Below are 23,973 nucleotides of genomic sequence, written 5' to 3'. Positions count from 1 at the left end.
GGAGCAGGTACTGCAGCTCAGGCTTTCCAGCCAGCACTACAGACACCAGGCGGTCTGGACCAGAGGCTGGGCAATCTGGAGCCACCAGGACGGTCTCAGAGGCAAGAACGAGCCACTCCGCACCGTTAACATAAGTGCGGTAAAGACAGAAACCGTCCATGAAGATTTCACACAGACCCACCAAGATGAAAAGTAAATGATTAAAGAAGGTAGGTTTGGAGGTCCTTTCGAACCGTGATCCTTTATCTTCTATTTACAGAGATAAAAGTACACCCCTAGATAGTTAATATGTAAGCACTTCAGTATTTACAGCTCCCCTTTTGGGAGAGGAAAGCCGCTCTGGCAGCGCCGGCGTGACCCACCCGCCATGCTCCCCCCAGTGCTCATCTTGCTGTCGGGGTTTCTCTGCCACGTTGCTATTGCAGGACGAAGTGAGTACTCATGGCTTTTGGGGGAAAAAAAAGCATATCCAGTCCTGGGCTTCTCAGGGGACACTAGTGGTAAGGAACCTGCCTGCCGACGCAGGAGACGAGGGCTCGATCCCTGGGGCAGAAAGATCCCCTGGAGAAGGAAGTGACAGCCCACTACAGTGTTCTTGCCTGGGAAATCCCACGGACAGAGGAGCCTGGTGGGCTATAGTTCATGCAGTCACAGAGTCGGACGTGACTGAGCACACACCCAACCCTCTGGTAAACGCCAGGGGCCCAGAGGGATTAGCTAAATTCTCTTCAGGGCGGATGCTGGGGAGACTGGATTGGTGCTTATTGTTTGATGAAGCCATGCTTAAACTCCTCGGCGAGATACTTAGCTCCTTTAAGCCTCAGTATACTGGCCTGGCAGATGGGGATAACACACCTAGTCCCCTTTAAAAGCTGGTGAGGAGCTTAGCTGGGGTAGGGCACACGTCAAGTATTTGTAGCAAAACTCAGGGTAAGTGTTTTGGTAGCATTAAATGTTTTTCGTTTGTGTGGGCCAGCTAAACTTAAAAAGGCAAATATGGATTTCTCAACCAACTGCTTTGTGTTCTGTTTCAGCCTGCCCCAAGCCAGATGAGCTACCGTTTTCCACTGTGGTTCCACTGAAACGGACCTATGAGCCCGGGGAGCAGATAGTCTTCTCCTGCCAGCCGGGCTACGTGTCCCGGGGAGGGATCCGGCGGTTTACATGCCCGCTCACAGGACTCTGGCCCATCAACACGCTGAAATGCATGCGTAAGTCAGCCTCCTTCCCCACATTCCCCGCTCATTCAGATCCTGTATGTGGCGGGGAGATGACCGACCTTGTCCAGCTCTGGGTGCAGAAGGCCAGCAGAGCTGCGGGGCGGGAGCAGTGGGTGCAGAAAGCCAGCAGAGCCGCGGGGTGGGGGGCAGTGGGCACAGAAGGCCAACAGGGCCGCGGGGCGGGGGGCAGTGGGCGCAGAAGGCCAGCAGGGCCGCGGGGCAGGGGGCAGTGGGCACAGAAGGCCAGCAGGGCCGCGGGGCAGGGGGCAGTGGGGGTGGGCTTCATGGGAGGAGAGACTGCGGACAGTCAGTGCTGTTTTCCAAAAGCCAGGAGGAGAGGGTGGGCAGAAGATGAGCTGGTTAGACGTCATCAATGACTCAATGGACACGAATCTGAGCAAATTCTGGGAGACTGTGGTGGACAGGGGAGCCTGGCGTGATGCAGTCCATGGGGTTACAAAAGGTCAGATGGGAATTAGCCACAATGACTGGAATGAGCCAGGGGAGATTTTAAAAAGAGACTTGGTGTGAGAAAAGGAGAGGGAGGCACTGCAGATGTGAAAAGAGAAGTAGATATGATGTTACAAATTATATTTCTAATAAAATACAAACATATTAAATCAATGTTATACATAATATATACAATATTATGCATTATATATATATAATATTAGGGGGCTTCCCAGGTGGCTCAGTGGTAAAGAATCCACCTGCCAACACAGGAGACTCAAGAGATGCAGGTTCAATCCCTGGGTCAGAAAGATTCCCTGAAGAAGGAAATGGCAACCCACTCCAGTACTCTCGCCTGAGCCCGGCGGGCTACAGTCCACGGGGTCGAGAAAGTCGAGAAAGAGGAGAACACGACTGAGTGACTCAACAACCACAACAAAGCGAACATTTAGACTGTTCGATTTTTGTCTTTGTGACTAACAGTTATAACGTGCAGACACCTCCCTGGGGGCCAGCGGTTCAGACTCTGTGGGTCCACTCCAGGGGCGTGGGTTCTCCCTGGTTTGGGAACTAAGATCCCGCGAGCTGCATGCCCCGCCATCAAAAAAAGCAACAACAAACAAGAAGTAACAACACGATGGACGCCTCAGTGCGTGTGTCACTTAGATTATTTTGAGTTAACTTCTGAAAATAGTTATCACTAGCGTCACTGGATCAAAAGATAGAAATGAGATTAAACATTTTTATTTTAACAGGAAATTCTGCAACTAGACAATGATGTTTTTATCTTTAAATCACAGCCAGAGTATGTCCTTTTGCTGGGATCTTAGAAAACGGAACGGTACGCTATACAACGTTTGAGTATCCCAACACCATCAGCTTTTCTTGCCACACGGGGTAAGGACTTTTGGGTCACAGAGGCTGCGCATTCCTGCCCCCTTAAGCTGAACATCAAGGCCGGCCCCTATTTTATTTCTAGTCTTTAGGCTGGACTTGCTGAATACAGATCACTGAATAAAAATCCACAGTGGGGTTGGGGGTGGGGTGGAGAATACAGCAGTCAGTAAAATACGAAGTTGATGCTCTATCTAATTTTCCTGCACCCGATTAGCTACTCATACGAGGAGTACATTGAAATTATTGAAGCCGGGTGATAATTCTTTATAAAATCTTGGCTTGGGGGTTAAAGTATTCTAGTAGTCAGACTTGGGCTTTAGGCTAATTTGATGGACTGTGACCTAGGTTCAGTGGTAAAGAATCCGCCTGCTAATAACGCAGAAGGCACGGTCGATCCCTGGGGTTGAGAAATCCGTTGGAAAAAGACATGGCAACCCTCTCCAGGATTCTTGTCTGGGAAATCCCATAGACAGAGGAGCCTGGCGGGCTGCAGTCCATGGGGTCGCAGAGAGTCGGACAGGACTGAGCACACAGCAGGAGAATTCTGCGGAGAAGGCTGAGGGTGATGGTGTAGAAACACCCTCCTTCTCACCAGGGCTGCCTCCCAGGGAAGGAAGCGGCAGAATTTCACTGAGGATCCTGGTTTGTGATTAGAGATTAAGAAATGCTGTGTGTGGAAGAGAAAGGCAGTCCTTTCAACAGAAACACCAACTTATTGATGAGTGATCTTGAATACATTGTCTTCAAGGACAATGGCACGTTTATAATGATAATAGACAGCATTGTTATTACACATTTGGGCCAGCAGGCTCTCAGAAAATGAGTATTAGAGATTACTTGGTGTGATTCACTTTTGTGATTCCCAAAAAAGACATGAGTCTTGGATTAGAAGCCGTTACCCCGATACCCTGACCAGCTGGTTGGGGACCAAGGGTTTGGGGACTGGAAGGGAGGGTGGGCCTCCACACCCAGCGGTGATGGGACCCGCTCCTGCTTCAGCAATTGCCTTGAAGCCCCAGGCTGGGAGGCTTGCTGAGCCTTAGAGGAGTTTAAGCCTCTCAGGAAAACAGTATTCTAAGATGGAAAAGAAGCCAATAGTATTCATCTGCAGCACTGCTCGATGGAAAAAAATTTGAGGTGCAAGGGGTGGATGACTCTGTAATTTAATGGGTTCAATTTTCCCTCCGCAGGTTTTATCTGAAAGGAGCTAGTTCTGCAAAATGCACTGAGGAAGGGAAGTGGAGCCCAGACCTTCCTGTCTGTGCCCGTGAGTCTCCGGGTCCAGCTCTAGGAGGGTGACCGCTTGGTTGGCCTGGGGTTCCTGGTTTTATCAATACAAGATCTACACCCTGAAACCCCTCAGTCCCAGCTCCCTGAGGTGGCTGCTCACCTCTTTTGGGACTGCTCGTCCTGATGTCTTCTTAAATGATTTTATTGATTGATTTTTGTGGCTGTGCTGGGCCTCGGTGGTCGCGTGGGCCTTTCTCTCGTTGCGGCGAGTGGGGCCACTCTGATTGCGGTGCGCAGGCTTCCGTTGGCAGGGGCTTCTGTCTAGACCACAGGCTGCTGGGCACACCGGCTGCGTTGCTCCATAGCACGTGGGAGCTTCCTGGATCAGGGATCGAACCCATGTCCCCTGCACTGGCAGGTGGGTTCTTTGCCAAGGAGCCACCAGGGAAGCCCCATCCTGGTCTCCCACTCTGGAAGATGAAGCAGCCCCTTTGGAGTGACACACCCTGGCCCGAGCTTTGAAACTCTACATCACTTAGGTCAGGATGGCAACCCACCTCTGAGTCCCTGCGTGAAGCCACTTGTGCAAGCGCCACACAGAGAGGGTACAAAAGCGGGAGGTATTCAGTGGGAGCAGACACACCGGCGCTGGCACCAAGGTGCCACGCAGACGTCTCAGTGGCGAGCTGCCATCAGCAGCTACTGCGGGATGCTGGCTCGGTGAGGCCCTTCACCAGTTCTGACTCCGAGAAAGGTCTTCAAGGCAGTGTTTTGTTCCAAGACGTCCAGTCGCCTAAGCAACATGGTCTTGTAACAGGCAGATCAGTGATGGCAACACTTAAATCCCCTTCATTTTTCAGTTTTCTGGCCGGCCCAGACATCTGATTTTCCGATCACATTTTCTTCCCTGGCTTCTCCAATGGACTGTGGTTATCCTGGCATTTGATCGAATTTTGCATTTTCTCAAGTTAATCTTTGGATTTTTTCCTTTCTGTAAAGAGTATTTTGTTTAAAAAAGACTCAGCTATTTCCATTCAAATGACAGTTCTTTTTTTTTTTTTCAGCTATAACCTGCCCTCCACCACCCATACCCAAGTTTGCAAGTCTCAGCGTTTACAAGCCGTTGGCTGGGAACAACTCCTTCTATGGCAGCAAGGCAGTCTTTAAGTGCTTGCCACACCACGCGATGTTTGGAAATGACACCGTTACCTGCACGGAACATGGGAACTGGACGCAGTTGCCAGAATGCAGGGGTAGGTGCCACGATACGGCAGAGCAGTCGTGGGAGTGCAGGGCCTCGCTGCTGAAGGGGGCTGCACATTCCGCTCTCCAGAGGGTTCTGAATGACCCTGTTTACCGTGGCCTCTGCCCTGTGCCTGGGGCTGAGGGTACCAGGTGAGGGGGGTCTGGCTTCTAGCTCAGGGTGATGAGAGGTGATGCAGTGGACAGTCTGGAGCAGCCTGGGAGAGCTCCTGGGAGGAGGACGTGGGGGTGGAGTGGGGGACAGTGCAGCCTGCCACAGGAGGGGGAGCCAGGGAGGCGGGGACAGGGAAGAACAGGGCGTGAGCATGGACAGCTGAATGTTACAGTGAGGTTGGTGAAGAGACGCCTGGATTAAACTGGGAAGTCCAAAGAGATTAGGGCTTCCCTGTTGGCTCAGAAGGTAAAGAATCTGCCTGCAATGCAGGAGATCTGGGTTCGATCCCTGGGTCGGGAAGATCCCCTGGAGGAGGAAATGGCAACCCACTCCAGTATTCTTGCCTGGAGAATCCCATGGACAGAGGAGCCTGGCGGGCTACAGTCCATGGGGTTGCAAAGAGTCAGACACGGGTGAGTAACTAACGCTTTTGCTTTACTTTCAAGAGATTTAAAGTGAAAAACTGGGTTGCGATCAGATCGATATAAGCTTTTGTAGTTTTTACCTAAATTTAAGAATCACAAGAATATTCAATTTAAAAATATATATGAAGATTCTTTCTCCTTTAATTGGAATCATCGTTGCTATATTTATTTATTTGTTTATTGGCCATGTGGCATTGGGATCTTCCCCGATCAAAGATGGAACCCGTGCCTCCTGCCGCGGGAGCGTGGAGTCTTAACCGCTGGGCCACCAGGGAAGTCCCATTACTGTCTTTGAATTTGTCCACTGCATAATGAGCAGGTAGAGTAAAGAATTTATCATGCACACGAGGAGTGGCACTGAAGACTGTTACCCTCTCGCGCAGTGGATGGGACAGACGTCTGCTGAACGATTCCAGCAGAAGTACTTAGTAGCACAGGGACGCTCTTGCTTCTACTGATCCCTAGCACCTTCTGCGGGACTTAACTCAGGGCCTGGTGTCCTGCTATTCACTCATGTGTCATCTCATTTAATTCTCCCGAGTCCTAAGTAGTGGGTTCTTCAAGGGGTTGTTTTTCCTCTTATTTTCAGCTGTTTACATTGATATGTCAGCCATCAGCATGTTGTAACATTCTCTCTCTTTCTTTCTATAGACATGCTTTTTCCCCTGAATTTTCTGAAAATAAGTTATACACATGATGACACTTACCCATGAACGCTTCAGCAGCATGAACCTCCTAATAACAATGAGATTCTCCTATGTTATCCCTGTACCCAAGATATTTAACATATTTGGAATTACGATAATAATTTAAACAATCATATACAATTAGCAATATTTATTTCATATGCAAATTGCCCCACCTGATCCAGAAGTTCCTTTACACACACGTTTTGTTCTGTGTGAAATCTAATCGTGAACCACGCCTGTGTCTGGTTGTCACGTCTCTTTAGTCTCCTTTACAAGGAGGAAATGGCAGCCCACTCCAGTGTTCTTGCCTGGAGAATTCCAGGGACGGGGGAGCCTGGTGGGCTGCCGTCTATGGGGTCGCACAGAGTCGGACACGACTGAAGCGACTTAGCAGCAGCAGCAGCAGCGGCAGTCCTGTAGTTAGGAATGATCCTCTGCCTTCTCAGTCATCTTTCATTGATGTTTATGAAGAGTGCATGCTGGTTGTCTTTAGAAGTTTCCAGAATGTGAATTTGGTTGCTTATTTACTCATGATTAGACTCAAGTTAACACTCTTTAGGAATGCACCCCCTCTCAGCAGAAGGCGCTGCTGTCAGTCAGCACCGTCGGGCGTGACTCGATCCTGTGGTCAAGGGGGCACACCCTTCTTCTCTTGGTGAAAAAGAGCGTCTCTTCCTCTTTGGAGTTAGTACGCACCCTGTGGGTGGTAGTTTGAGGCTATGTGAACACCTGCTCTTGAGCCGTCATTGATAACCCGGGACTCAGTCAGCTGAGGCCCTGATGGTTGCAAAGTGGTGGCTTTCTCGTGTTATCTGTCCTTGATATTTATTACCTGGAATTCTTCTACAGGGAAAAGTTTTTCTCCCATGGACTGTTTCTCTTTAGTTTTATTATAGACTCATACATTCCTTTGCACTCAATTTGCTGAAGAACCAAAACTGATCCAAGCAGTCCAACTTCGAATTTTGTACTCTTTTTTAAAAAACCCATTTGATTTATTCGGCTGTGCTGGGTCTTAGCTGCAGCACAGGGGATCTTTTAGCTGAAGCATGTGGTATCCACTGCCCTGACCAGGGGTGGAACTCGGGAGCGTGGAGTCTTAGCCGCTGGACCAGGGAAGTCCCTGGATTTTGTATCCTTGAACCATCGCATTAGACTACCTTCCAAAAGCTCTGTGCTCCTCCATCCAGCCTGGTTTTCTGTAGTGTGATAAAGAGGGGACAACAGAGGATGAGATGGTTGGGCGGCGTCACCGGCTCAATGGACATGAACTTGAGCAAACTCTGGGAGACAGTGGAGGACGGGGAAGCCTGGCGTGCTGCGGTCCATGGGGTCGCAAAGAGCTGGACAGACTTAGTGACTGGACGACAACGACGAAGACGGGTGTGGGTTTCGGACTTCAGCGCCGGGGTCTTAAGGCCAGGGGGCAGTACTGCTTGTCTCCTCCGTGCTCCGTGCTGGCTTCTTGTACGGTCTGAAGACAATCATCAGAATTGGGTTTAACATTTAAAACCCAAACAATAGTGTTCTACTGTGCATGGAGGGAATCTTTGTGTTCTAATTTCATGGTCTGCTGATTAAAAGGCACAGACTTTTCTTTCGTTCAAACCCACCATCTTAGACGGTGTGCAGATGAAGTTTGCAATAAATAATACCTTGCGATTATACGAAAGCCCAAAGAACTTGGTAACTCATTAATTTACTTTCAAAGTCTTGTTGTTTCTCTGTTAATGCCCAGGGTCTCACGAGGATAAGATAAAGGGGAAATCAGAGGAATCACGCAGTGACTCACGGGTGTAAGAGAGGAGCTCCTAACCATTCTGTGATCACCGGGCCCCACACTGTTTATGCTAACATGGCTTACTGCTTAAACTTCTTAGAAGTAAGATGCCCATTCCCATCAAGACCAGACAATGGGTTTGTGAACCATCCTGCAAATCCAGTGCTCTACTATAAGGACACCGCCACCTTTGGCTGCCACGAAACGTATTCCTTGGATGGACCGGAAGAAGTAGAATGCAGCAAATTCGGAAACTGGTCTGCACAGCCAAGCTGTAAAGGTATGCGATGTGGGTAAGGGCTCAAACCGCCTGCAGACTCATCCCGTGAATCTCCTTTACTTGCCGTTTTCTTGTTCCAATCATTTTCCACTTTTTTTCTCAGACTGGCTTCACAGCTCCGGGGATTTCTGTGAACACGGGGAAGCTTCACGCCTAGCAAGCCTGTGTGTGATTTAAACACTGTATACTTTATTCATTTATTTATTTTTGGCTTCATCGGGTCTCAGTTTCAGCTCTCGGGTGCTGTAGCTTTGGCATGCAGGCTAGCTGCCCTGCTGTGTGTGGGCTTTTGGTCTCCTGAACAGGCATCAGGCCCACAGCCTATGCACTGGAGGGCAGATTCTCAACCGCTGGGCCACCAGGAGGTCCCTCCTGACTGCTCGAGACGAGCGTTCTGTTGTCAGCCTTGGTAATGCGGTGGGAGATTCTGCGGGCTTCCTACAACTGCTTTTATGTCCTGGCACACGACCGTCCTGTTTAACTTGGTTCTAGTCAAGACTCTTCTCACCGGAGCAAAACCCCACCACACAGTCAAGAGAGTTCCTGGAAATGGTGGTTAACAACAAACGGGCAACGGGCGATCGTATAGACCATGAGTATGGGGAAATGAGGACGGGAACTCAGAGTCAGGAACCGCAGCTACTCTCTCCATGTCTTACGGCCTCAGGGGCTGCCTTGCACCTCTGTTTCTCCGCTTACTCAGCTTGAAGCTGGCCTGATTCTGTGCCAGGACCTCTCACCTGAAGGATCATCACTCGGGGCATCTTTTCCCTGAGAAGTTGGCTCCTTTGGCGTCGTTGCTCCTTGGTCTGGCCCGTGTCGCGCTTGTGCAGAGAGCATCAGGTGGGCGCTGTGCTTCTGCTCAGGCTGCTGTGGGCTGGAAGGACATTGGGCAAAATGGAGAATGACTAGGTTGGGGTCTCCTCGAAGCAGAGCCTGAGACAGGGATTCAAACACAGCTGATTTACTGAGCCTCAGGAAACAGAGAGTGAGGCAGGTAGGATGGAGCCGGACACTGCGCGTCAGAAGCGCCTGGAGGGCTTGTTTCAACAGTCTCTGCTTAGCTGGGTCTGGAGTGGGACCTGAGAACTAGCGTTTCTACCAGGTCCCCAGGAGATGCTGGTGCTGCAGACACAGGGCCCATGTCTGGAACGAGGATGTGGGCTCAGCTAGAGTGTAACTTCAGTTTAATCCCCGGAGGAGCTCTGGACAGGGCCGCTGATCCCATGGAGAGGCGAGGGGACTTGTTTATCTTGATCCCCTTGTGAATCTGCACGGGCTGGGCTGCCCACTTCCCTGCCCCTGGGCTGACGTGCACGTTCTCCTGGGAGAGGAGGCGCTCTGTGGCTGAAGGCTGTTTTTCAGAGAAGGGAACACTTGCCAGGTGTTACCAGCAACACTCACTTGGCTCGGGGGTGGGTGCGCCCGTTCAGTGAATGGGAGCTGAGTGGGCAGGGGAGGCTTACCTGCAGCAGCAGTGTCTTTTAAAACACATTTTATTGGAGTATGGGAGCTTTACCATGCTGTGTGTTTCTACTGTACAGCAAAGTGCATCAGCCACACGGAGACACACGTCTCCTCCTTTTGGACTTCCTTCCCACGAGGTCACCACGGAGCACTGAGTGGACTCCCCGTGCCGTGCAACAGGCTCTCATTAGTTATCTTACGCAAAGTACCAACAGTGTATATGTGTCAACCCCAGTCTCCCAACTCCTCCCACCCGCTTCCTGCCCCTCAGGAACCATACGTTTGTGCTCTCTGTCTGTGTATCTGGAGAAGTGCTTTTTAAAAAAACGGTTTATTTATTTATTGGCTGTGCTAGGTCTTCACCGCTGTGTAGGCTTTGCCTAGTTGCTACCAGAAGGAGGAGCCACTGGAAGTGAATGGGGGCTACTCTGGGACGCGGCATGAGGCTTCTCCCTGCAGTGGCTTCTCTGGTTGCTGAGCACGGGCTCTGGGGCCTGTGGGGGTCTCCCCCGGCTGGGGACCGACCTTGCATTGCAAGGTGGATTCTTAACCACTGGACCATCAGGGAAGCAGAGCACCTGATGCTTCTTTTCTGACCTTCTCACCTGGCTACTCCAGGCGAAGAAAAGGTGATCTCGGAAATCACGGTTCATGGTCCTGCTGATAAAGAACTGCAGTTGGCAATGATGCTGAGGCTATTCACGATGCACCTTCTTAGAATCTCCTCCGCTTGGGCCATTGGTTTCAGGTCTACTCATCCAGTGGCTCTGATGTTACATTCTCTTTAAGAAAGAGAAAGTGAAGTCCTGTCTTGACTACAAATATTGTCTCTTTCAGCATCTTGTAAGTTATCTGTTAAAAGAGCTACTGTGATATACGAAGGAGAGAGAGTAGCTATCCAGAACAAATTTAAGAATGGAATGCTGCATGGCCAAAAAGTTTCTTTCTTCTGCAAGAATAAGGAAAAGAAGTGCAGCTACACAGAAGATGCTCAGTGCATAGACGGCACCATCGAGATTCCCAAATGCTTCAAGGGTGAGTTTAATGCTGGAGTGTTTAGCTGGCATCTGCCTTGCCCTGGCCATAATCAGTACTTAAAAAAATATTTCAGTTTGTTTTGGAATATAGCTGATTAACAATGTCGTGATAGTTTAAGGTGAACAGCAAAGGGACTCAGCCATATACACATACCTGTATCCATCCTCCCCCAAGCTCCGTTCCCATCCAGCCTGCCACACAACACTGAGCAGAGTTCCCTGTGTGGTACGGGAGGTCCTTGTTGGTTATCCATCTTAAATATAGATGTGTGTACATGTCCATCCCAAACTCCCTGACTATCCCTTCTCCCTATCCCTTCCCCTGGCCACCGTACGTTCCTTCTCTACCTCTGTTTCTGTTTTGTAAGTAAGTTCATTTGTATCGTTTCCTTCTGGATTCCACATGTAAGGGCTGTCGTACGACACTTTTTCTTCTGCCTCACTTGCTCAGTGTGACCATCTCTAGGTCCGTCCATGTCGCTGCAAAGGCATCACTTGTTCTAACAGTCGAGTAATCACAATTTGCACTTTTATGATTGACACATAATGACTAAAAGAAGCCATGTCAGTTTGGCCACTGGATTTTTAAAAGGAGGGTTAGACGGGAGAAAACGGCAAGATGAACAGTAGCTGCATTTGGTATTTCCAGTTTCCTTTCCGATTCTTTTCCTTAAAACTCAGTCAGGATTGGGGCTTTCTTTGATGAGTGTTAAATTATGCCATGGTGTCTAATTCCAGATTATGCGTGAATAATAATAATGATATTGAAAGGAATACTGAATAGTAATATTTACCACCTCTTGAGCCCAAATGATAATGAACTCACCCCAAATTACAAAGTAATTCAAGTCAGTGGTCGTTGGTTTACAGATCTAACATTTCTTTCCCTCTTTTGACAGTTCCTAGAGTTTGAAAAGTACCCATTAGAGAAAAGTATTCATTAGAGCAAAACATTTAAAGAAAGATGACCCTGTGTTTGTGTGAGATAAAGGAGTGTACAATGGTCAGCATTTAAGCCATCAGTTTCAGGTCTAAATAAATACCTTTGTTACCACAAAGGAGGAGCCAGCCAGAGGCTGAAGCTGATTGCATCTAGGTTTAGAGATGCTTCTAGAATGTTGTTAGCCTGTATCAGCTGGCAGAGGACACAGATGGGAGCAGATTGGGGAAGAGAGAGGTCTGAGAAGTGGGCAGCTAGAGACAGGAGGAAATGAGAACCAGCAAACAATACCCACCTCATAGGTCTGATGACTAGAAATCTTACACAGGACATACGGTGAGTGCTCAATGATAAGCGTGACCGTTCTTTTCACTCTAATTACAAACAGTTAGAAATGCACTGCATAAATTGTCATTGTTCAAGATACAGCAGAGCCCTGGTGCGATGTTACATATTACTAAGTCATTTCAGTCATGTCTGACTCTGTGTGACCCCATAGACGGCAGCCCACCAGGCTCCCCGATCCCTGGGATTCTCCAGGCAAGAATACTGGAGTGGGTTGCCATTTCCTTCTCCAATGCAAGAAAGTGAAAAGTGAAAGGGAAGTCGCTCAGTCGTGTCCGACTCTTAGCGACCCCATGGACTGCAGCCCACCAGGCTCTTCCATCCATGGGATTTTCCAAGCAAGAGTACTGGAGTGGGGTGCCATTGCCTTCTCCGTGTTACATATTAAAACTGACAAATAATCCTAGTACAGATTGGCAGAAAAAGTACTAGCAGAGGGTGATTTTAAAAAGTCAAATAGGGCTGGTTAATGTATTTCTTCAGGCTGCTCTCCCCTGCAGTCTGCCGACAGATGAGTGCTGTGGGTACATTGGGGAATAAACACAGGGCTGATGCAGCTTTTCTTTTAATCTTGAGTGTCAGAATTATATAGAACTTTTCATTTTCTCGCTTGGAAATGATTGCTTTATCTTTCCCCTGATGTTTTCTCGAATCACTTAAACCTCACATGGAATGCTTTCATTCATATAATTAGATTTATTCTACACGTTTATAAAATGTATTTGATTTGGCTTGGCTATTTAACAAACTTAAGAAATGATTGTTTCTCTTAGAGTATTTATTTATTTTTTCTCCCCAAACAGAGCACAGTTCTTTAGCTTTCTGGAAAACGGATGCATCTGACGTAAAACCATGCTAAGCTGGTTTTCACACTGAAAATTAAATGTCATGCTTATATGTGTCTGTCTGAGAATCTGATGGAAACGGAAAAATAAAGAGACTGAATTTACCGTGTCAGCCATTGCAGTGTCACTCCGCATGGTAGCTTACTTTTAGTTATGTTTTTTTGCTTGCTATTGTTCAGTTGCTAAGTTATGTCCAACTCCTTGTGACCCCTTGAACTGCAGCATGCCAGGCTCCCCTGTCCTTCACTGTATCCCAGAGTTTGCTCAAATTCATGTGCACTGAGTCATGATACTATCCAACCATCTCATCCTCTGCCGCACCCCTCTCCTCTTGCCCTCGATCTTCCCCAGCATCAGTCTTTTCCAGTGAGTTGGCTCTTCACATCAGTTCAGTTCAGTTCAGTCTCTCAGTTGTGTCTGACTCTTTGCGATTCCATGGACTGCAGCACGCCAGGCCTCCCTGTCCATCACTAACTCCCGGAGTTTACTCAAACTCATGTCCATTGAGTCGGTGATGCCATCCAACCATCTCATCCTCTGTCATCCCCTTCTCCTCCTGACCTCAATCTTTCCCAACATCAGGATCTTTTCAAATGAGTCAGCTCTTTGCATCTGGTGGCCAAATTAAGAAACCCAAATATTTGGAACACTGCTCTCGCACAGCTGTGAATGGAAAGTGTAAATAATTACCTGGTTACCCAGTTCCCCTCTCCCTAACTCTACTCTTAAGTGCTTTCACTCAAAACAACTGCAATGCAATTATTTTCTTAGAATGGTCCATAGACCCCAGCATCAGTATCGCCTGGTAATAATCACAAAGGAAAAAATGCTATGTACTGGAATTTCTGAGGTTGGCCCCCAAATATGCATTTGTAACCAAGTCCCCAGATAACTCTGCCTTTTTGAGAAGTATCACTGTAAAGGATAAACGAAGTGCATAGCCCTTCAGGCCAGTAGAACTGGGTCTGGACTGGGACAGCTTGGTTTACATAACGCCTGTGCGTCTCTCCCTGTCCACCAACACGCCTCTGGCCCGTCGCCGATGTTGCTCCTTTCTCTATATTTAACTTCCTTGCCCCTTTCTCCTTCCGTAGGAGGTGCTGGCAAACCGCACCCCAGGCTCAGCTTGTGTTTCCTATGCCTGCACCAGAGCAGCTGAACATTGCTGGAAAAAAAGGAACTTCACAATTACGCTATTAGGTCCCGCCTTGATCCATGAGCATGAACGTCACACGAGCTCAGCTGTGCCCGGCAATCCCACCACGTTTCTCTAGTTGGTTCTCGCCCCGCCTCCCCGACACGGCTGTGTCTTCTCAGCCCTGCTCAAGCCACCCTCCATCCCTCTCAGACAATATCCCGCTCTTATTTCACCAGGAAAATAGGAAAGACCCTTCAGTCTTTGCACGACCGAGTCTGTCCCCTCAGCAGTCTGTACCGAGTTCTCTGCGCTCTTTCTCCTTACTCTGAGATCCCATCTAAGGGCGAACCTCATGCCCGGGACCCCATCTTCTGTCTTCTTAGTTAAGAATTTTGCTCCTGTGATGAACGATCTTCCATTTTTTCCCCCTTTCTATTGGAGCAGTTCTACACAAATATACAATAATGTTGTTGAGTCGCTCTTATCCAACTCTTTGTGACCCCATGGACTGCAACACACCAGGCTCCTCTGTCACCACTATCTCCCAGAGTTTGCTCAAACTCATGTCCTTTGAGTCCATGACACCATCCAACCATCTCATCCTCCGTCGCCCCCTTCTCCTCCTCCCCTCAATCTTTCCCAGCATCAGAGTCGTTTCCAATAACATCATCACTTAAAAAAGAAAACCTTGCTGTTACCTCACATCATTTTCCAGCTACTGCTCTCCAGCTGTGTCAACTTAAAATAGTCACAACCTAAAGTTGAGAGTTATGTTTTATTTGGTGGGAATTTTTAGGACTTCAAGTCCTGGAGACTTGAAGCATCTCAAGTGACTGAGAGAACTGCTCTGAGGAGGTGGGAGGGGAGTCAGGTTATACAGAAGTTTGCCGCGAGTGGACGTCAAGCGTGTTTTTGTGAATTAAAGAAAGCCAGATATCTCAAGCGGAGAAGGCAATGGCCACCCACTCCAAGACTCTTGCCTGGAAAATCCCATGGACGGAGGAGCCTCGTGGGCTGCAGTCCATGGGGTCGCTAGGAGTTGGACACGACTGAATGACTTCACTTTATTTTTTCACTTTCATGCATTGGAGAAGGAAATGGCAACCCACTCCAGTGTTCTTGCCTGGAGAATCCCAGGGATGGGGTAGCCTGGTGGGCTGCCGTCTATGGGGTCGCACAGAGTCGGACACGACTGAAGAGATTTAGCAGCAGCAGCAGCGGCAGATATCTCAAGGTGAGGAACTGGTGCTTTTCTGGGAACAGGGAGATGCAGGCGTCTGGACTCTTTGAAGTCGCTGCTTCGTGCGCACCTCGGCCCTCTGGGCAGGCTCCTGAGTCCTCACCGCTCACCCACGGGGTAGCTGCGGCCTCACGGTTCAGACCGCAAGTACTGTTCTCCTCCGGGCACCCTGAGGGCTCAGAAACTCATACGTGGAGGGCCAGATTGCTGCCGGCTGTGACATCCTTGTTTATTATGGTGGCAGAAAATACTCCATTTCTCATCTGTATCCCTTGTTTTTATAAAAGTCCCAGAAAGAGCTGTTGGTCTTTGCCGGCTCCACATTGTACACCCATCACAACTCTTCACCTCGGTCTCCCCCAGAGGCCTCTTCTCACGGACGCTTGGTCCTCAGGACTCAGTCGCCTTCCCCTGGCGAGAGTCTTATCCCTTTACCAAGATGCTCTTCTGCACCTCTTCCCTTTACAGAAGCCAGTGTGGCTCTTCCCAGGTTGTCGTTCAAAATCTCCGAGTCCCATTGTTGTTGCCGTTTAGTCGTTCAGCTGTGTCCAACTCTTCTGGGACCCCATGGACTGTAGCCCACCAAGCTTGTCTGTCAATGGGATTTCCTAGGCAAGAATACTGGAGTGGGTTACCATTTCCTCCTCCAGGGGATCTTCCTGACCTGGGAATCAAACTTGTGACTCTTGCATTGGCAGGCAATTTTTTATGACTGCACCTCTTGCATAGCCCGATTACTGTATATATATGTGCATATATATATTCAATATCCCATTATATATCACATCTTCTTAATCCACTCATCTGTTGATGGACACCTAAGTTGCTTCCATGTCTTGGCTATTGTGAGTACTGATGCTGTCAACACTGGGATGCATGTATCTCTTCCAGTTAGTGAAGAAAACGTAGGCAGAACACCCTATGACGTAAATCATAGCAATATTTTCTTGGATCTGTCTCTTAAAGCAAACGAAATTAAACAAAAATAAACAAATGGAAGGTATTTACACTTAAAAATTTTTGTGCAGTAAAGGAAACCACTGACAAATCAAAAAGACAACCCACTGAATAGGAGAAAATATTTGCTAATTATATGACTGATAAGAGTCATGTATCAGTTTAATAAGATGCTGAAGCTCCAATACTTTGGCCACCTGGTGTGAAGAACTGACTCATTTGAAAAGACCCTGATGCTGGGAAAGATTACAGGTGGGAGGAGAAGGGGACGACAGAGGATGAGATGCTTGGATGGCATCACCGACTCGATGGACATGAGTTTGAGTAAGCTCCGGGAGATGGTGATGGACAGGGAAGCCTGGCATGCTGCAGTCCATGGGATCACAAAGAGTCAGACACGACTGACTGACTGAACTGAACTGAAGAGTTTAATAGCCAAAGTATATAAATAGCTCAGGCAACTCAACATTGAAACAAACAAAAAACAACCCAGTTTAAAAAAAGGCAAAAGGCCTGAATAGACATTTTTCCAAAGAAGATACACAGTGGGCACGCGAAAAGATGCTGCACATCATTAATTGTCAGAGAAATGCAAATTAAAGCCACAATGAGACACCAGCTCACACCAGAATGGCCATCATCAAAGAGGCCACGAACAACAAAAACGGAGAGGCTGTGGGCAGAGGGAGCCCCCTCCTCTCTCGGTGGGAATGTGAACTGGTGATCCACCGTGGAGAACAGTGTAGAGGTTCCTTAAAAAACAAAATAGAACTACCGTACGATGCCGCAATTCCCTCCTGGGTATTTATCTGACCGTATAGGTTCTTTCAAATCTGTCTTGCTGAAACTTTTTGTAAGGAATCTCCAGGTTGAACTTCTAATAGACTATTAAAAAAAAAACACAAAAAACCTCCTGGAATATGGCAAGTTTGTTGTGGATGGCTTTTTGCATAATCTTTTTCACTGGAAGGCATTTCAGGCCACTGGGTAGGCTTGAGTCCTTGAAAACTAATCAGAGTAGACTTTAGAGCTTAGGCCATAGTACTGATTCCTCTAACTTAATGATATTTTTACAGAAAGAAAAATCTGCTCTTTTTCAGTTTGAAGAGGCAATTTGGATTAGCAGAGCCTATCAGGGGAGCCTCCCAGTTGCAGCTTAGTGATTGGTGGTCCGCTTGGTGATTACCTGGTCCACCCAGTGATCATGTGGTCCATTTAGCTCCGTAAGGGCACTCTCTGTTCAAAATGTTTTTCTTCTGAAACTCTTAGATCACCAGGCTGCCCGTCATCAGAATTCAGCTGTGCGCTCCCCACTCAGATCCAGTGACTTCGCTGCTGGCTCAGAGTCCAGAAAACAACACTGTCCTGCACACACAAGCAGCCTGGTGGGCAGAGTGAAGCATGACCACAGACGGCTGGTCCTCCATTTTAACACGGCCGAATGTGGCCTTTCCCATCGCAGGTGATGTCACTTAACCAGCGACTGCACACCCACTGCACCCCTCGAGCACTCGAGGCCCACAGGAACTTGTTCTGTGGCCAGCAGGCCCCCTTGTGTGCTTCCCAATGACCAGCTCTCTTCTCTTCCAGTGTGGCAGGGGGACTTCTAAATGCAAAGGGATCCAGGTCTTTACTTTTGTTTCCTGTGATAACATATTTATGCAAGGAGTTATGGAAAATGAACTCTCTTATTTCTAAGACATTGAACAATCTTTCAATATGTAGGTTCTCATTTCTGAGTCCCCCAAGCTGAATAACAAGTGTTCATCGGTAACGTTTCCTGGCTACTAGCCTGAAGGTCGTTCCCTGCCTTACACTGAAATAAAAGATTTAAAAGAAAGAGAAAAAAGAAAGCAAGCAAGGAAGGAAGAAAAAAGCTTGGAGTGTGTGCATATGGGTGTGAGTATATGTCTGCATGTGTGAGTGTGTGGTTGGTGTGTGTGTGTATGTGAATGTGTATGTTGTGTGTTCTTTGTGAGCATGTGTATATGTGCATGCCTGTGTGAGTATGTGTGTACATGAGCATGTTTGTGTGCTTTTTGTGCACATATGTGCATGTGCGCATGCATGTGTGTGTGTGTTTACGTGTGTGTGTGCGTGTGTGTGAGTGTGTGCGCGCGCGTGTGTGCATGTGTGCATGTGTATGCGTGTGTGCGTGTGCGTGTGCGTGTGTGGCATACCTAGTTCTTTCTGTGCTAATGCTGCCTCCTGGTGACGTCCACCACTTCTGAAAGTACACGAGTTCTGAAAGAAAAGATCGACGTTTCCCGAGTCAGGCACAGGGCAAGACGCCCCACGTATCTCACCCATGTGAAGTCCATCTTCCCAAGCACCGTCAGGAAGGTAAAGAAACGGAAGCTCACGGAGTTCTGCCACCCGCTTACGCAAGCGGCGGAGCTAGACAGCCACGCTTCCGCACTGGGTCTTTTCTCCCTTGCTCACACTGCTGGTTTAGCGGTGCATTTCCCAGTGGCTTCCTGGAAATAACTAAATCCCAAAGCTGAAGTTTTCCAGCCTAGGGAGGAGTGTGGAAACGGCGGTGGGGAGATTTTGGAATAGATGAGGTGCCCTAGGGGTGGTTGCTGGTCGAGTGAGTGCGGGCTAGAGCACCGTGTCCACGCGTCTTCCTCGGCTTCCAACGGGGCTTTGCATGTGTGTGGGTCAGTTGTCGTGTCCGACTCTTTGCAACCCATGGACTGTAGCCCGCCAGGCTCCTCTGTCTGTGGGATTTTCAGGCAAGAATACTGGAGTGAGTTGCCATTTCCTCTTCCAGGGGATCTTTCCAACCCAATGGGGTTACCTCCTGGATAAAAACATTGTACATTGAATATATCGTAAGTTGAAAATACATTTAAACACCCAACCTACTGCTGATCATAGCTTAGCCTAGCCGACTTTAAACGTGCTCAGAACCATTACATTAGCCTACAGTTCAGTCGGTAACGCATCTGTCTGCAATGCGGGAGTCGTGGGTTCAATTCCTGGGTCGGGAATTTCCCCTGGAGAGGGAAATGGCAACCCACTCCAGTATTCTTACCTGGGAAATCCCATGGACAGAGGAGCCTGGCTGGCGGGCTACAGTCCATGGGGTCGCAAGAGTCGGACATGACTTAGCGCTATCTTTCTTTCTTACAGTTGGCCAAAATCATCTATTGTAAAGCTTATCTTATAATAAAATGCCAAATATCTCATGCAATTTATTGAGTGGACTTCCTAGGTTGCTCAGTGGTAAAGAATCCACCTGCCGATGCAGGAGACATGGGTTTGTTCTGTGGGTCAGGAAGATTCCCTGGAGAAGGACCACTCCAGTGTCCGTGCTTAAGGAAACTGCATGGACAGAGGAGCCTGGAGGGCTATAGTGCATGGGGCTGCAAAGAGTGGGACAGGACTGTCAACTAAACAACAACCAAATGTATTGAGTACCATACTGAAAGTGGAAAGCAGAATGGTTGGAAACTTACGGGTAATTTATCCTCCTGATCGCATGGTTTTCTGGGAGCCATGGCTGCCCCACGGCCAGCATCATGAGAGAGCATCTTGCTTCGTATCACTAGCTGGGAAAATATCCAAAGTCAACATTCAAGGTTTGGTTTCTACTACATCTGTATGACTTGCACACCATTATGCAAGTTAGGGCCATCGTAAGTGGGGGACTGTTTGTATTATTGAAAGACAGGGGCGGGGAGAGAATAGCCAATTTATCTCTGCTCATAGCTGCTGGCACCCATGGGTGGCCCAGGAAGGCATGGAGACCAGGCCACGGAGGAGGGGATGGAACAGTGACTTCACCTTACTCCTGGCAAAAGAAAGGCATCCAGAATCGTTGAGTTACAGGTTGTAACTCTGTTTTCTGGTGGTGATGAAAAGAAAATACTCCCCACTATTCTTGGTTTCTACTCTCTTTACATCTATTTGTGGTGTAATTTATAGTTCTGTGATCTATAAATAGAAAGTTCTGAACCATTTCCTATCCAATTTAAGGACTTTACTGGCCACAGGATTATTCTGATATATATCACTAATGTCTTTCATGCTGGTGTGCTCAGTCACTCAGTCAGGTCCAATTCTTTCCGACCCCATGGACTGTAGCTCGCCAGGCTCCTCTGTCCAAGGGACTTCCCAGGCAAGAATATTGGAGTGGGTTGCCATCTCCTCCTCCAGGGGGGTCTTTCTGTGTCCCCTGGGTCTCTTGCATTGGCAGGCGGATTCTTTACCATTGCGCCATGTCTTGACAATAATAATGCTCTTTCTTGATATTATCTAAATTGCTTTCCATTTAGATGTCTGAGTCATTCGTGTATTTCAATCTAATGATAGAGAGGATCTTAATAATGCAAAATGGTGAATCACTGACTAAAATTTGGTTATTTAGGATAACAACTTATGCAATAATACTGTGTATAAAGCCATTTGCTGGGATTTAAACAATAAATTAAATTATTGAAGGTACAGGTATCATGTGAAACTCCTCCTCAAAATGGGCAAAGGACTAGAGAGGTATTTTGTAGAAGAATTTTTAAAAAGGACTAATAGAGATGCTTAAATATTTCAGCTGTTCTAAAGTGGAAAATGCAAATTAAACAGAGATGCTATTTTTATACACACAATTATCACAGATTAGAAAAATTGTTAATGTGAGACAATCACTCTCAGGAACTGTTGAGTGGAATTGCAAATTTGCCAAACACTTCCAGGAAGCAATTAGGCAGTACTGATCAAGAACTTTAATTTCTTTCATGCCCATAGGAATGTCTTTTATGGAGATAGCTGAAACTTCAACCAAGATGTATATATTAAGAGACATTTATTACAGTATTACTTGTAAGAGCCAAAATTGCTAATAATTTATATATCCAATCACTGGAAAATAAGTAAATTATGTTATATCCAAATGAAGCAAAACTACTACTACTACTACTACTAAGTTGCTTCAGTCATGTCCGACTCTGTGCGACCCCATGGACTGCAGCCTACCAGGCTTCTCCGGCCATGGGATACTCCAGGCAAGAACACTGGAGTGGGTTGCCATTTCCTTCTCCAATGCATGAAAGTGGAAAGTGAAAGTGAAGTCGCTCAGTCGTGTCCAAAGCAAAAATAAGTAGATATTAAAATGACTATATATGTGTAAGATTTGAGAACATATTTACTACTGTTAACAGTGGCTATTCATTAATGGTAGAATTACATGTAATTTTTATATTCTTTGTTAAACCTTTTCAATTTCCATATAGTATCAACAAAACTTTTATAACCTGAAAAAACACTCAATTCAAAAATCTCATCTTATGGAGGACTTTCCTTGAGGTCCAGTGGTTAAGACTTTGCCTTCCAAAGCACAAAGTGTGGGTTCAATCCCTGGTTGGGGAGCTTAAAGACTAAGAGCCTAAGAGCCCATATGCCTCATGACCTAAAAACCAAAACATAAACAAAAGCAACATTGATTGAACAAATTCAATAGAGACTTTAAAAGTGGCCCAATTAAAAAAAATCTTTAAAAACAAAACCTCCAAAATCTCAGCTTGGGAAGAAACATTTTGTTTCTCTTTATAGTTCAGTTCAGTTCAGTCGCTCAGTCATGTCTGACTCTTTGCGACCCCATGAACCACAGCACACCAGGCCTCCCTGTCCATCACCAACTCCCGCAGTTCACCCAATCCCATGTCCGTTGAGTCGGTGATGCTATCCAACCAACTCGTCCTCTGTCGTCCCCTTCTACTCCTGCCCTCAATCTTTCCCAGCATTAGGGTCATTTCAAATGAGTCAGCTCTTTGCATCAGGTGGCCAAAGTACTGGAGTTTCAGCTTCAACATCAGTCCTTCCAATGAACACCCAGGACTGATCTCCTTTAGGATGGACTGGTTGAATCTCCTTGCAGTCCAAGGGACTCTCAAGAGTGTTCTCCAACACCACAGTTCAAAAGTATCAATTCTTTGGCACTCAGCTTTCTTCACAGTCCAACTCTCACATTCATACATGACCACTGGAAAAACCATAGCCTTGACTAGATGGACCTTTGTTGACAAAGTAATGTCTCTGCTTTTTAAAATGCTGTCTAAGTTGGTCGTAACTTTCCTTCCAAGGAGTAAGCATCTTTTAATTTCATGGCTGCAGTCACCATCTGCAGTGATTTTGGACCCCCCAAAAATAAAGTCAGCCACTGTTTCCACTGACTCTTGATTATTCTTGATAGTAAGTGGAAATAATCCACAACAGTGATCCGAAGTCACTGACATTTGCTTTGTGTCTCATGTTTGCTTTGCAGTGTGTTCGTTAGTCACAGTCCCTCAAATTGTTGGATAACTTCACATGGAAGCTTTTGAAACCTCGATTTCAGAACATTAGAGAGAAGAAGATGGTGAATTCTGTAGTTTTATGTCTAAGTCAATGTTTTTCAAAATGAAGGCTATTTTTGGAGAGATTTGAGGGTATTTAGGAAGTAAAATTGACAAGACTTGAATCATCTTTAATTTCATTATGTAGAGAATCATTGATTCACACGCTTACATCTCTCTGTATGGTAAGTATGTAAGTTAGTAGAATGGCTTGTAAACTATTTTGTAATTCATTTTCTGTGAGTTTATTAGTAATTCATTTATTGTTATAGACTGAAACGCTACTTGCAGTGGAGGGTTTGAAAAAAGCATCTTGGAAAGAGTATGATTTCCCTCCAGAAGCTTGAAAGAAACTAGTTACAAATGAATGAATCTTCTATTTTCTTTATGGAAAATTGAAAAGATGCTTCAAGCTGTGTTTATGTTAGATTTGGCATCACACTGTGTGTATTGCAAAGATACTGCAGAAGGAATCCTGTTGTGAAATTACATGAAAAACAGTGGTAAACAATTTCTTTTAAATGAGTGTTTTTACAATTTAAATTTTGTTTCTGCTCGGTATTTTAAAATATATATATATGTGTGTGTGTGTATATATATATATATATATATATATATATATACATATATATAGTTCAGAGCTTTTCTAGAAAAGTAATAGAAGACCAAAGAAAACCACAACATAGCAACGCAAACATGGAGATCGCTCTGATGTGGAAGAGACTTCTTGGAGCAGCAGAAATAAATTTTCCACTTGATCTTGCTGTTCTGCACAGAATTGGTAAACACAGTCTTTTCATTTTATTTCAGCGTCTTCAGAATTTGGGGTACGTTCTTTCAGATCTTGGATAGTTCTGAATCCAAAAAAAAAAAAAAAAATGTAATGTTCATTTTCTTGTCTAATTCAACGCTATTCGCCTCTGAGTTGTGAGATCACTTCTTTAGACTCATTCAATGTCATCTGTCCTAATAATGGGCACACCCCTCTGTGAATATCCTCCTGCGACCCCATTTTCTTTGCTCTTTATCTGTTTTTTCTCTACAGCCCCTAAAGTGTTGACAGGCTCCTATCCGAGCGGTATACCCGAGGGCAGCAGTGTCCCCACAGCGGTCTGGTCACCCTGGGAGTGTTGGCCTGGGATCGGTCTAGGGGCCGCCAGGCTGGAAAGCCAGCCTGGAGGCTGCGCAGAGAACCGGACGTCGTCATGACAACGCCACCCAGCGTAGGGAGGCGGGGAAACTCGAGTGCGGAAGTCCCCGACCCCGGCCTGCCCGGCAGGGCTG

The 23,973-nt window shown here is 46.9% G+C and overlaps 1 protein-coding gene across 1 annotated transcript; it reads left to right on the top strand.

Moving 5' to 3' along the window:
- The first annotated feature begins 277 nt into the window (after nt 1-277).
- On the top strand, nt 278-13,134 carry APOH (apolipoprotein H). The gene is made up of 8 exons (XM_019982234.2): nt 278-431; nt 1,035-1,211; nt 2,471-2,567; nt 3,758-3,834; nt 4,862-5,050; nt 8,209-8,388; nt 10,693-10,890; nt 12,981-13,134. The coding sequence occupies exons 1-8, from the start codon at nt 368-370 to the stop codon at nt 13,034-13,036; spliced, it is 1,038 nt and encodes a 345-aa protein (XP_019837793.2). The 5' UTR covers nt 278-367; the 3' UTR covers nt 13,037-13,134.
- Nucleotides 13,135-23,973: the final 10,839 nt, after the last annotated feature.

This window comes from Bos indicus, chromosome 19, assembly GCF_029378745.1.
Source record: "Bos indicus isolate NIAB-ARS_2022 breed Sahiwal x Tharparkar chromosome 19, NIAB-ARS_B.indTharparkar_mat_pri_1.0, whole genome shotgun sequence".
NCBI lineage: Eukaryota > Metazoa > Chordata > Mammalia > Artiodactyla > Bovidae > Bos > Bos indicus.
The sequence above is the reverse complement of the archived record's forward strand: the minus strand, read 5'-3'. Positions and strand labels throughout refer to the sequence as shown.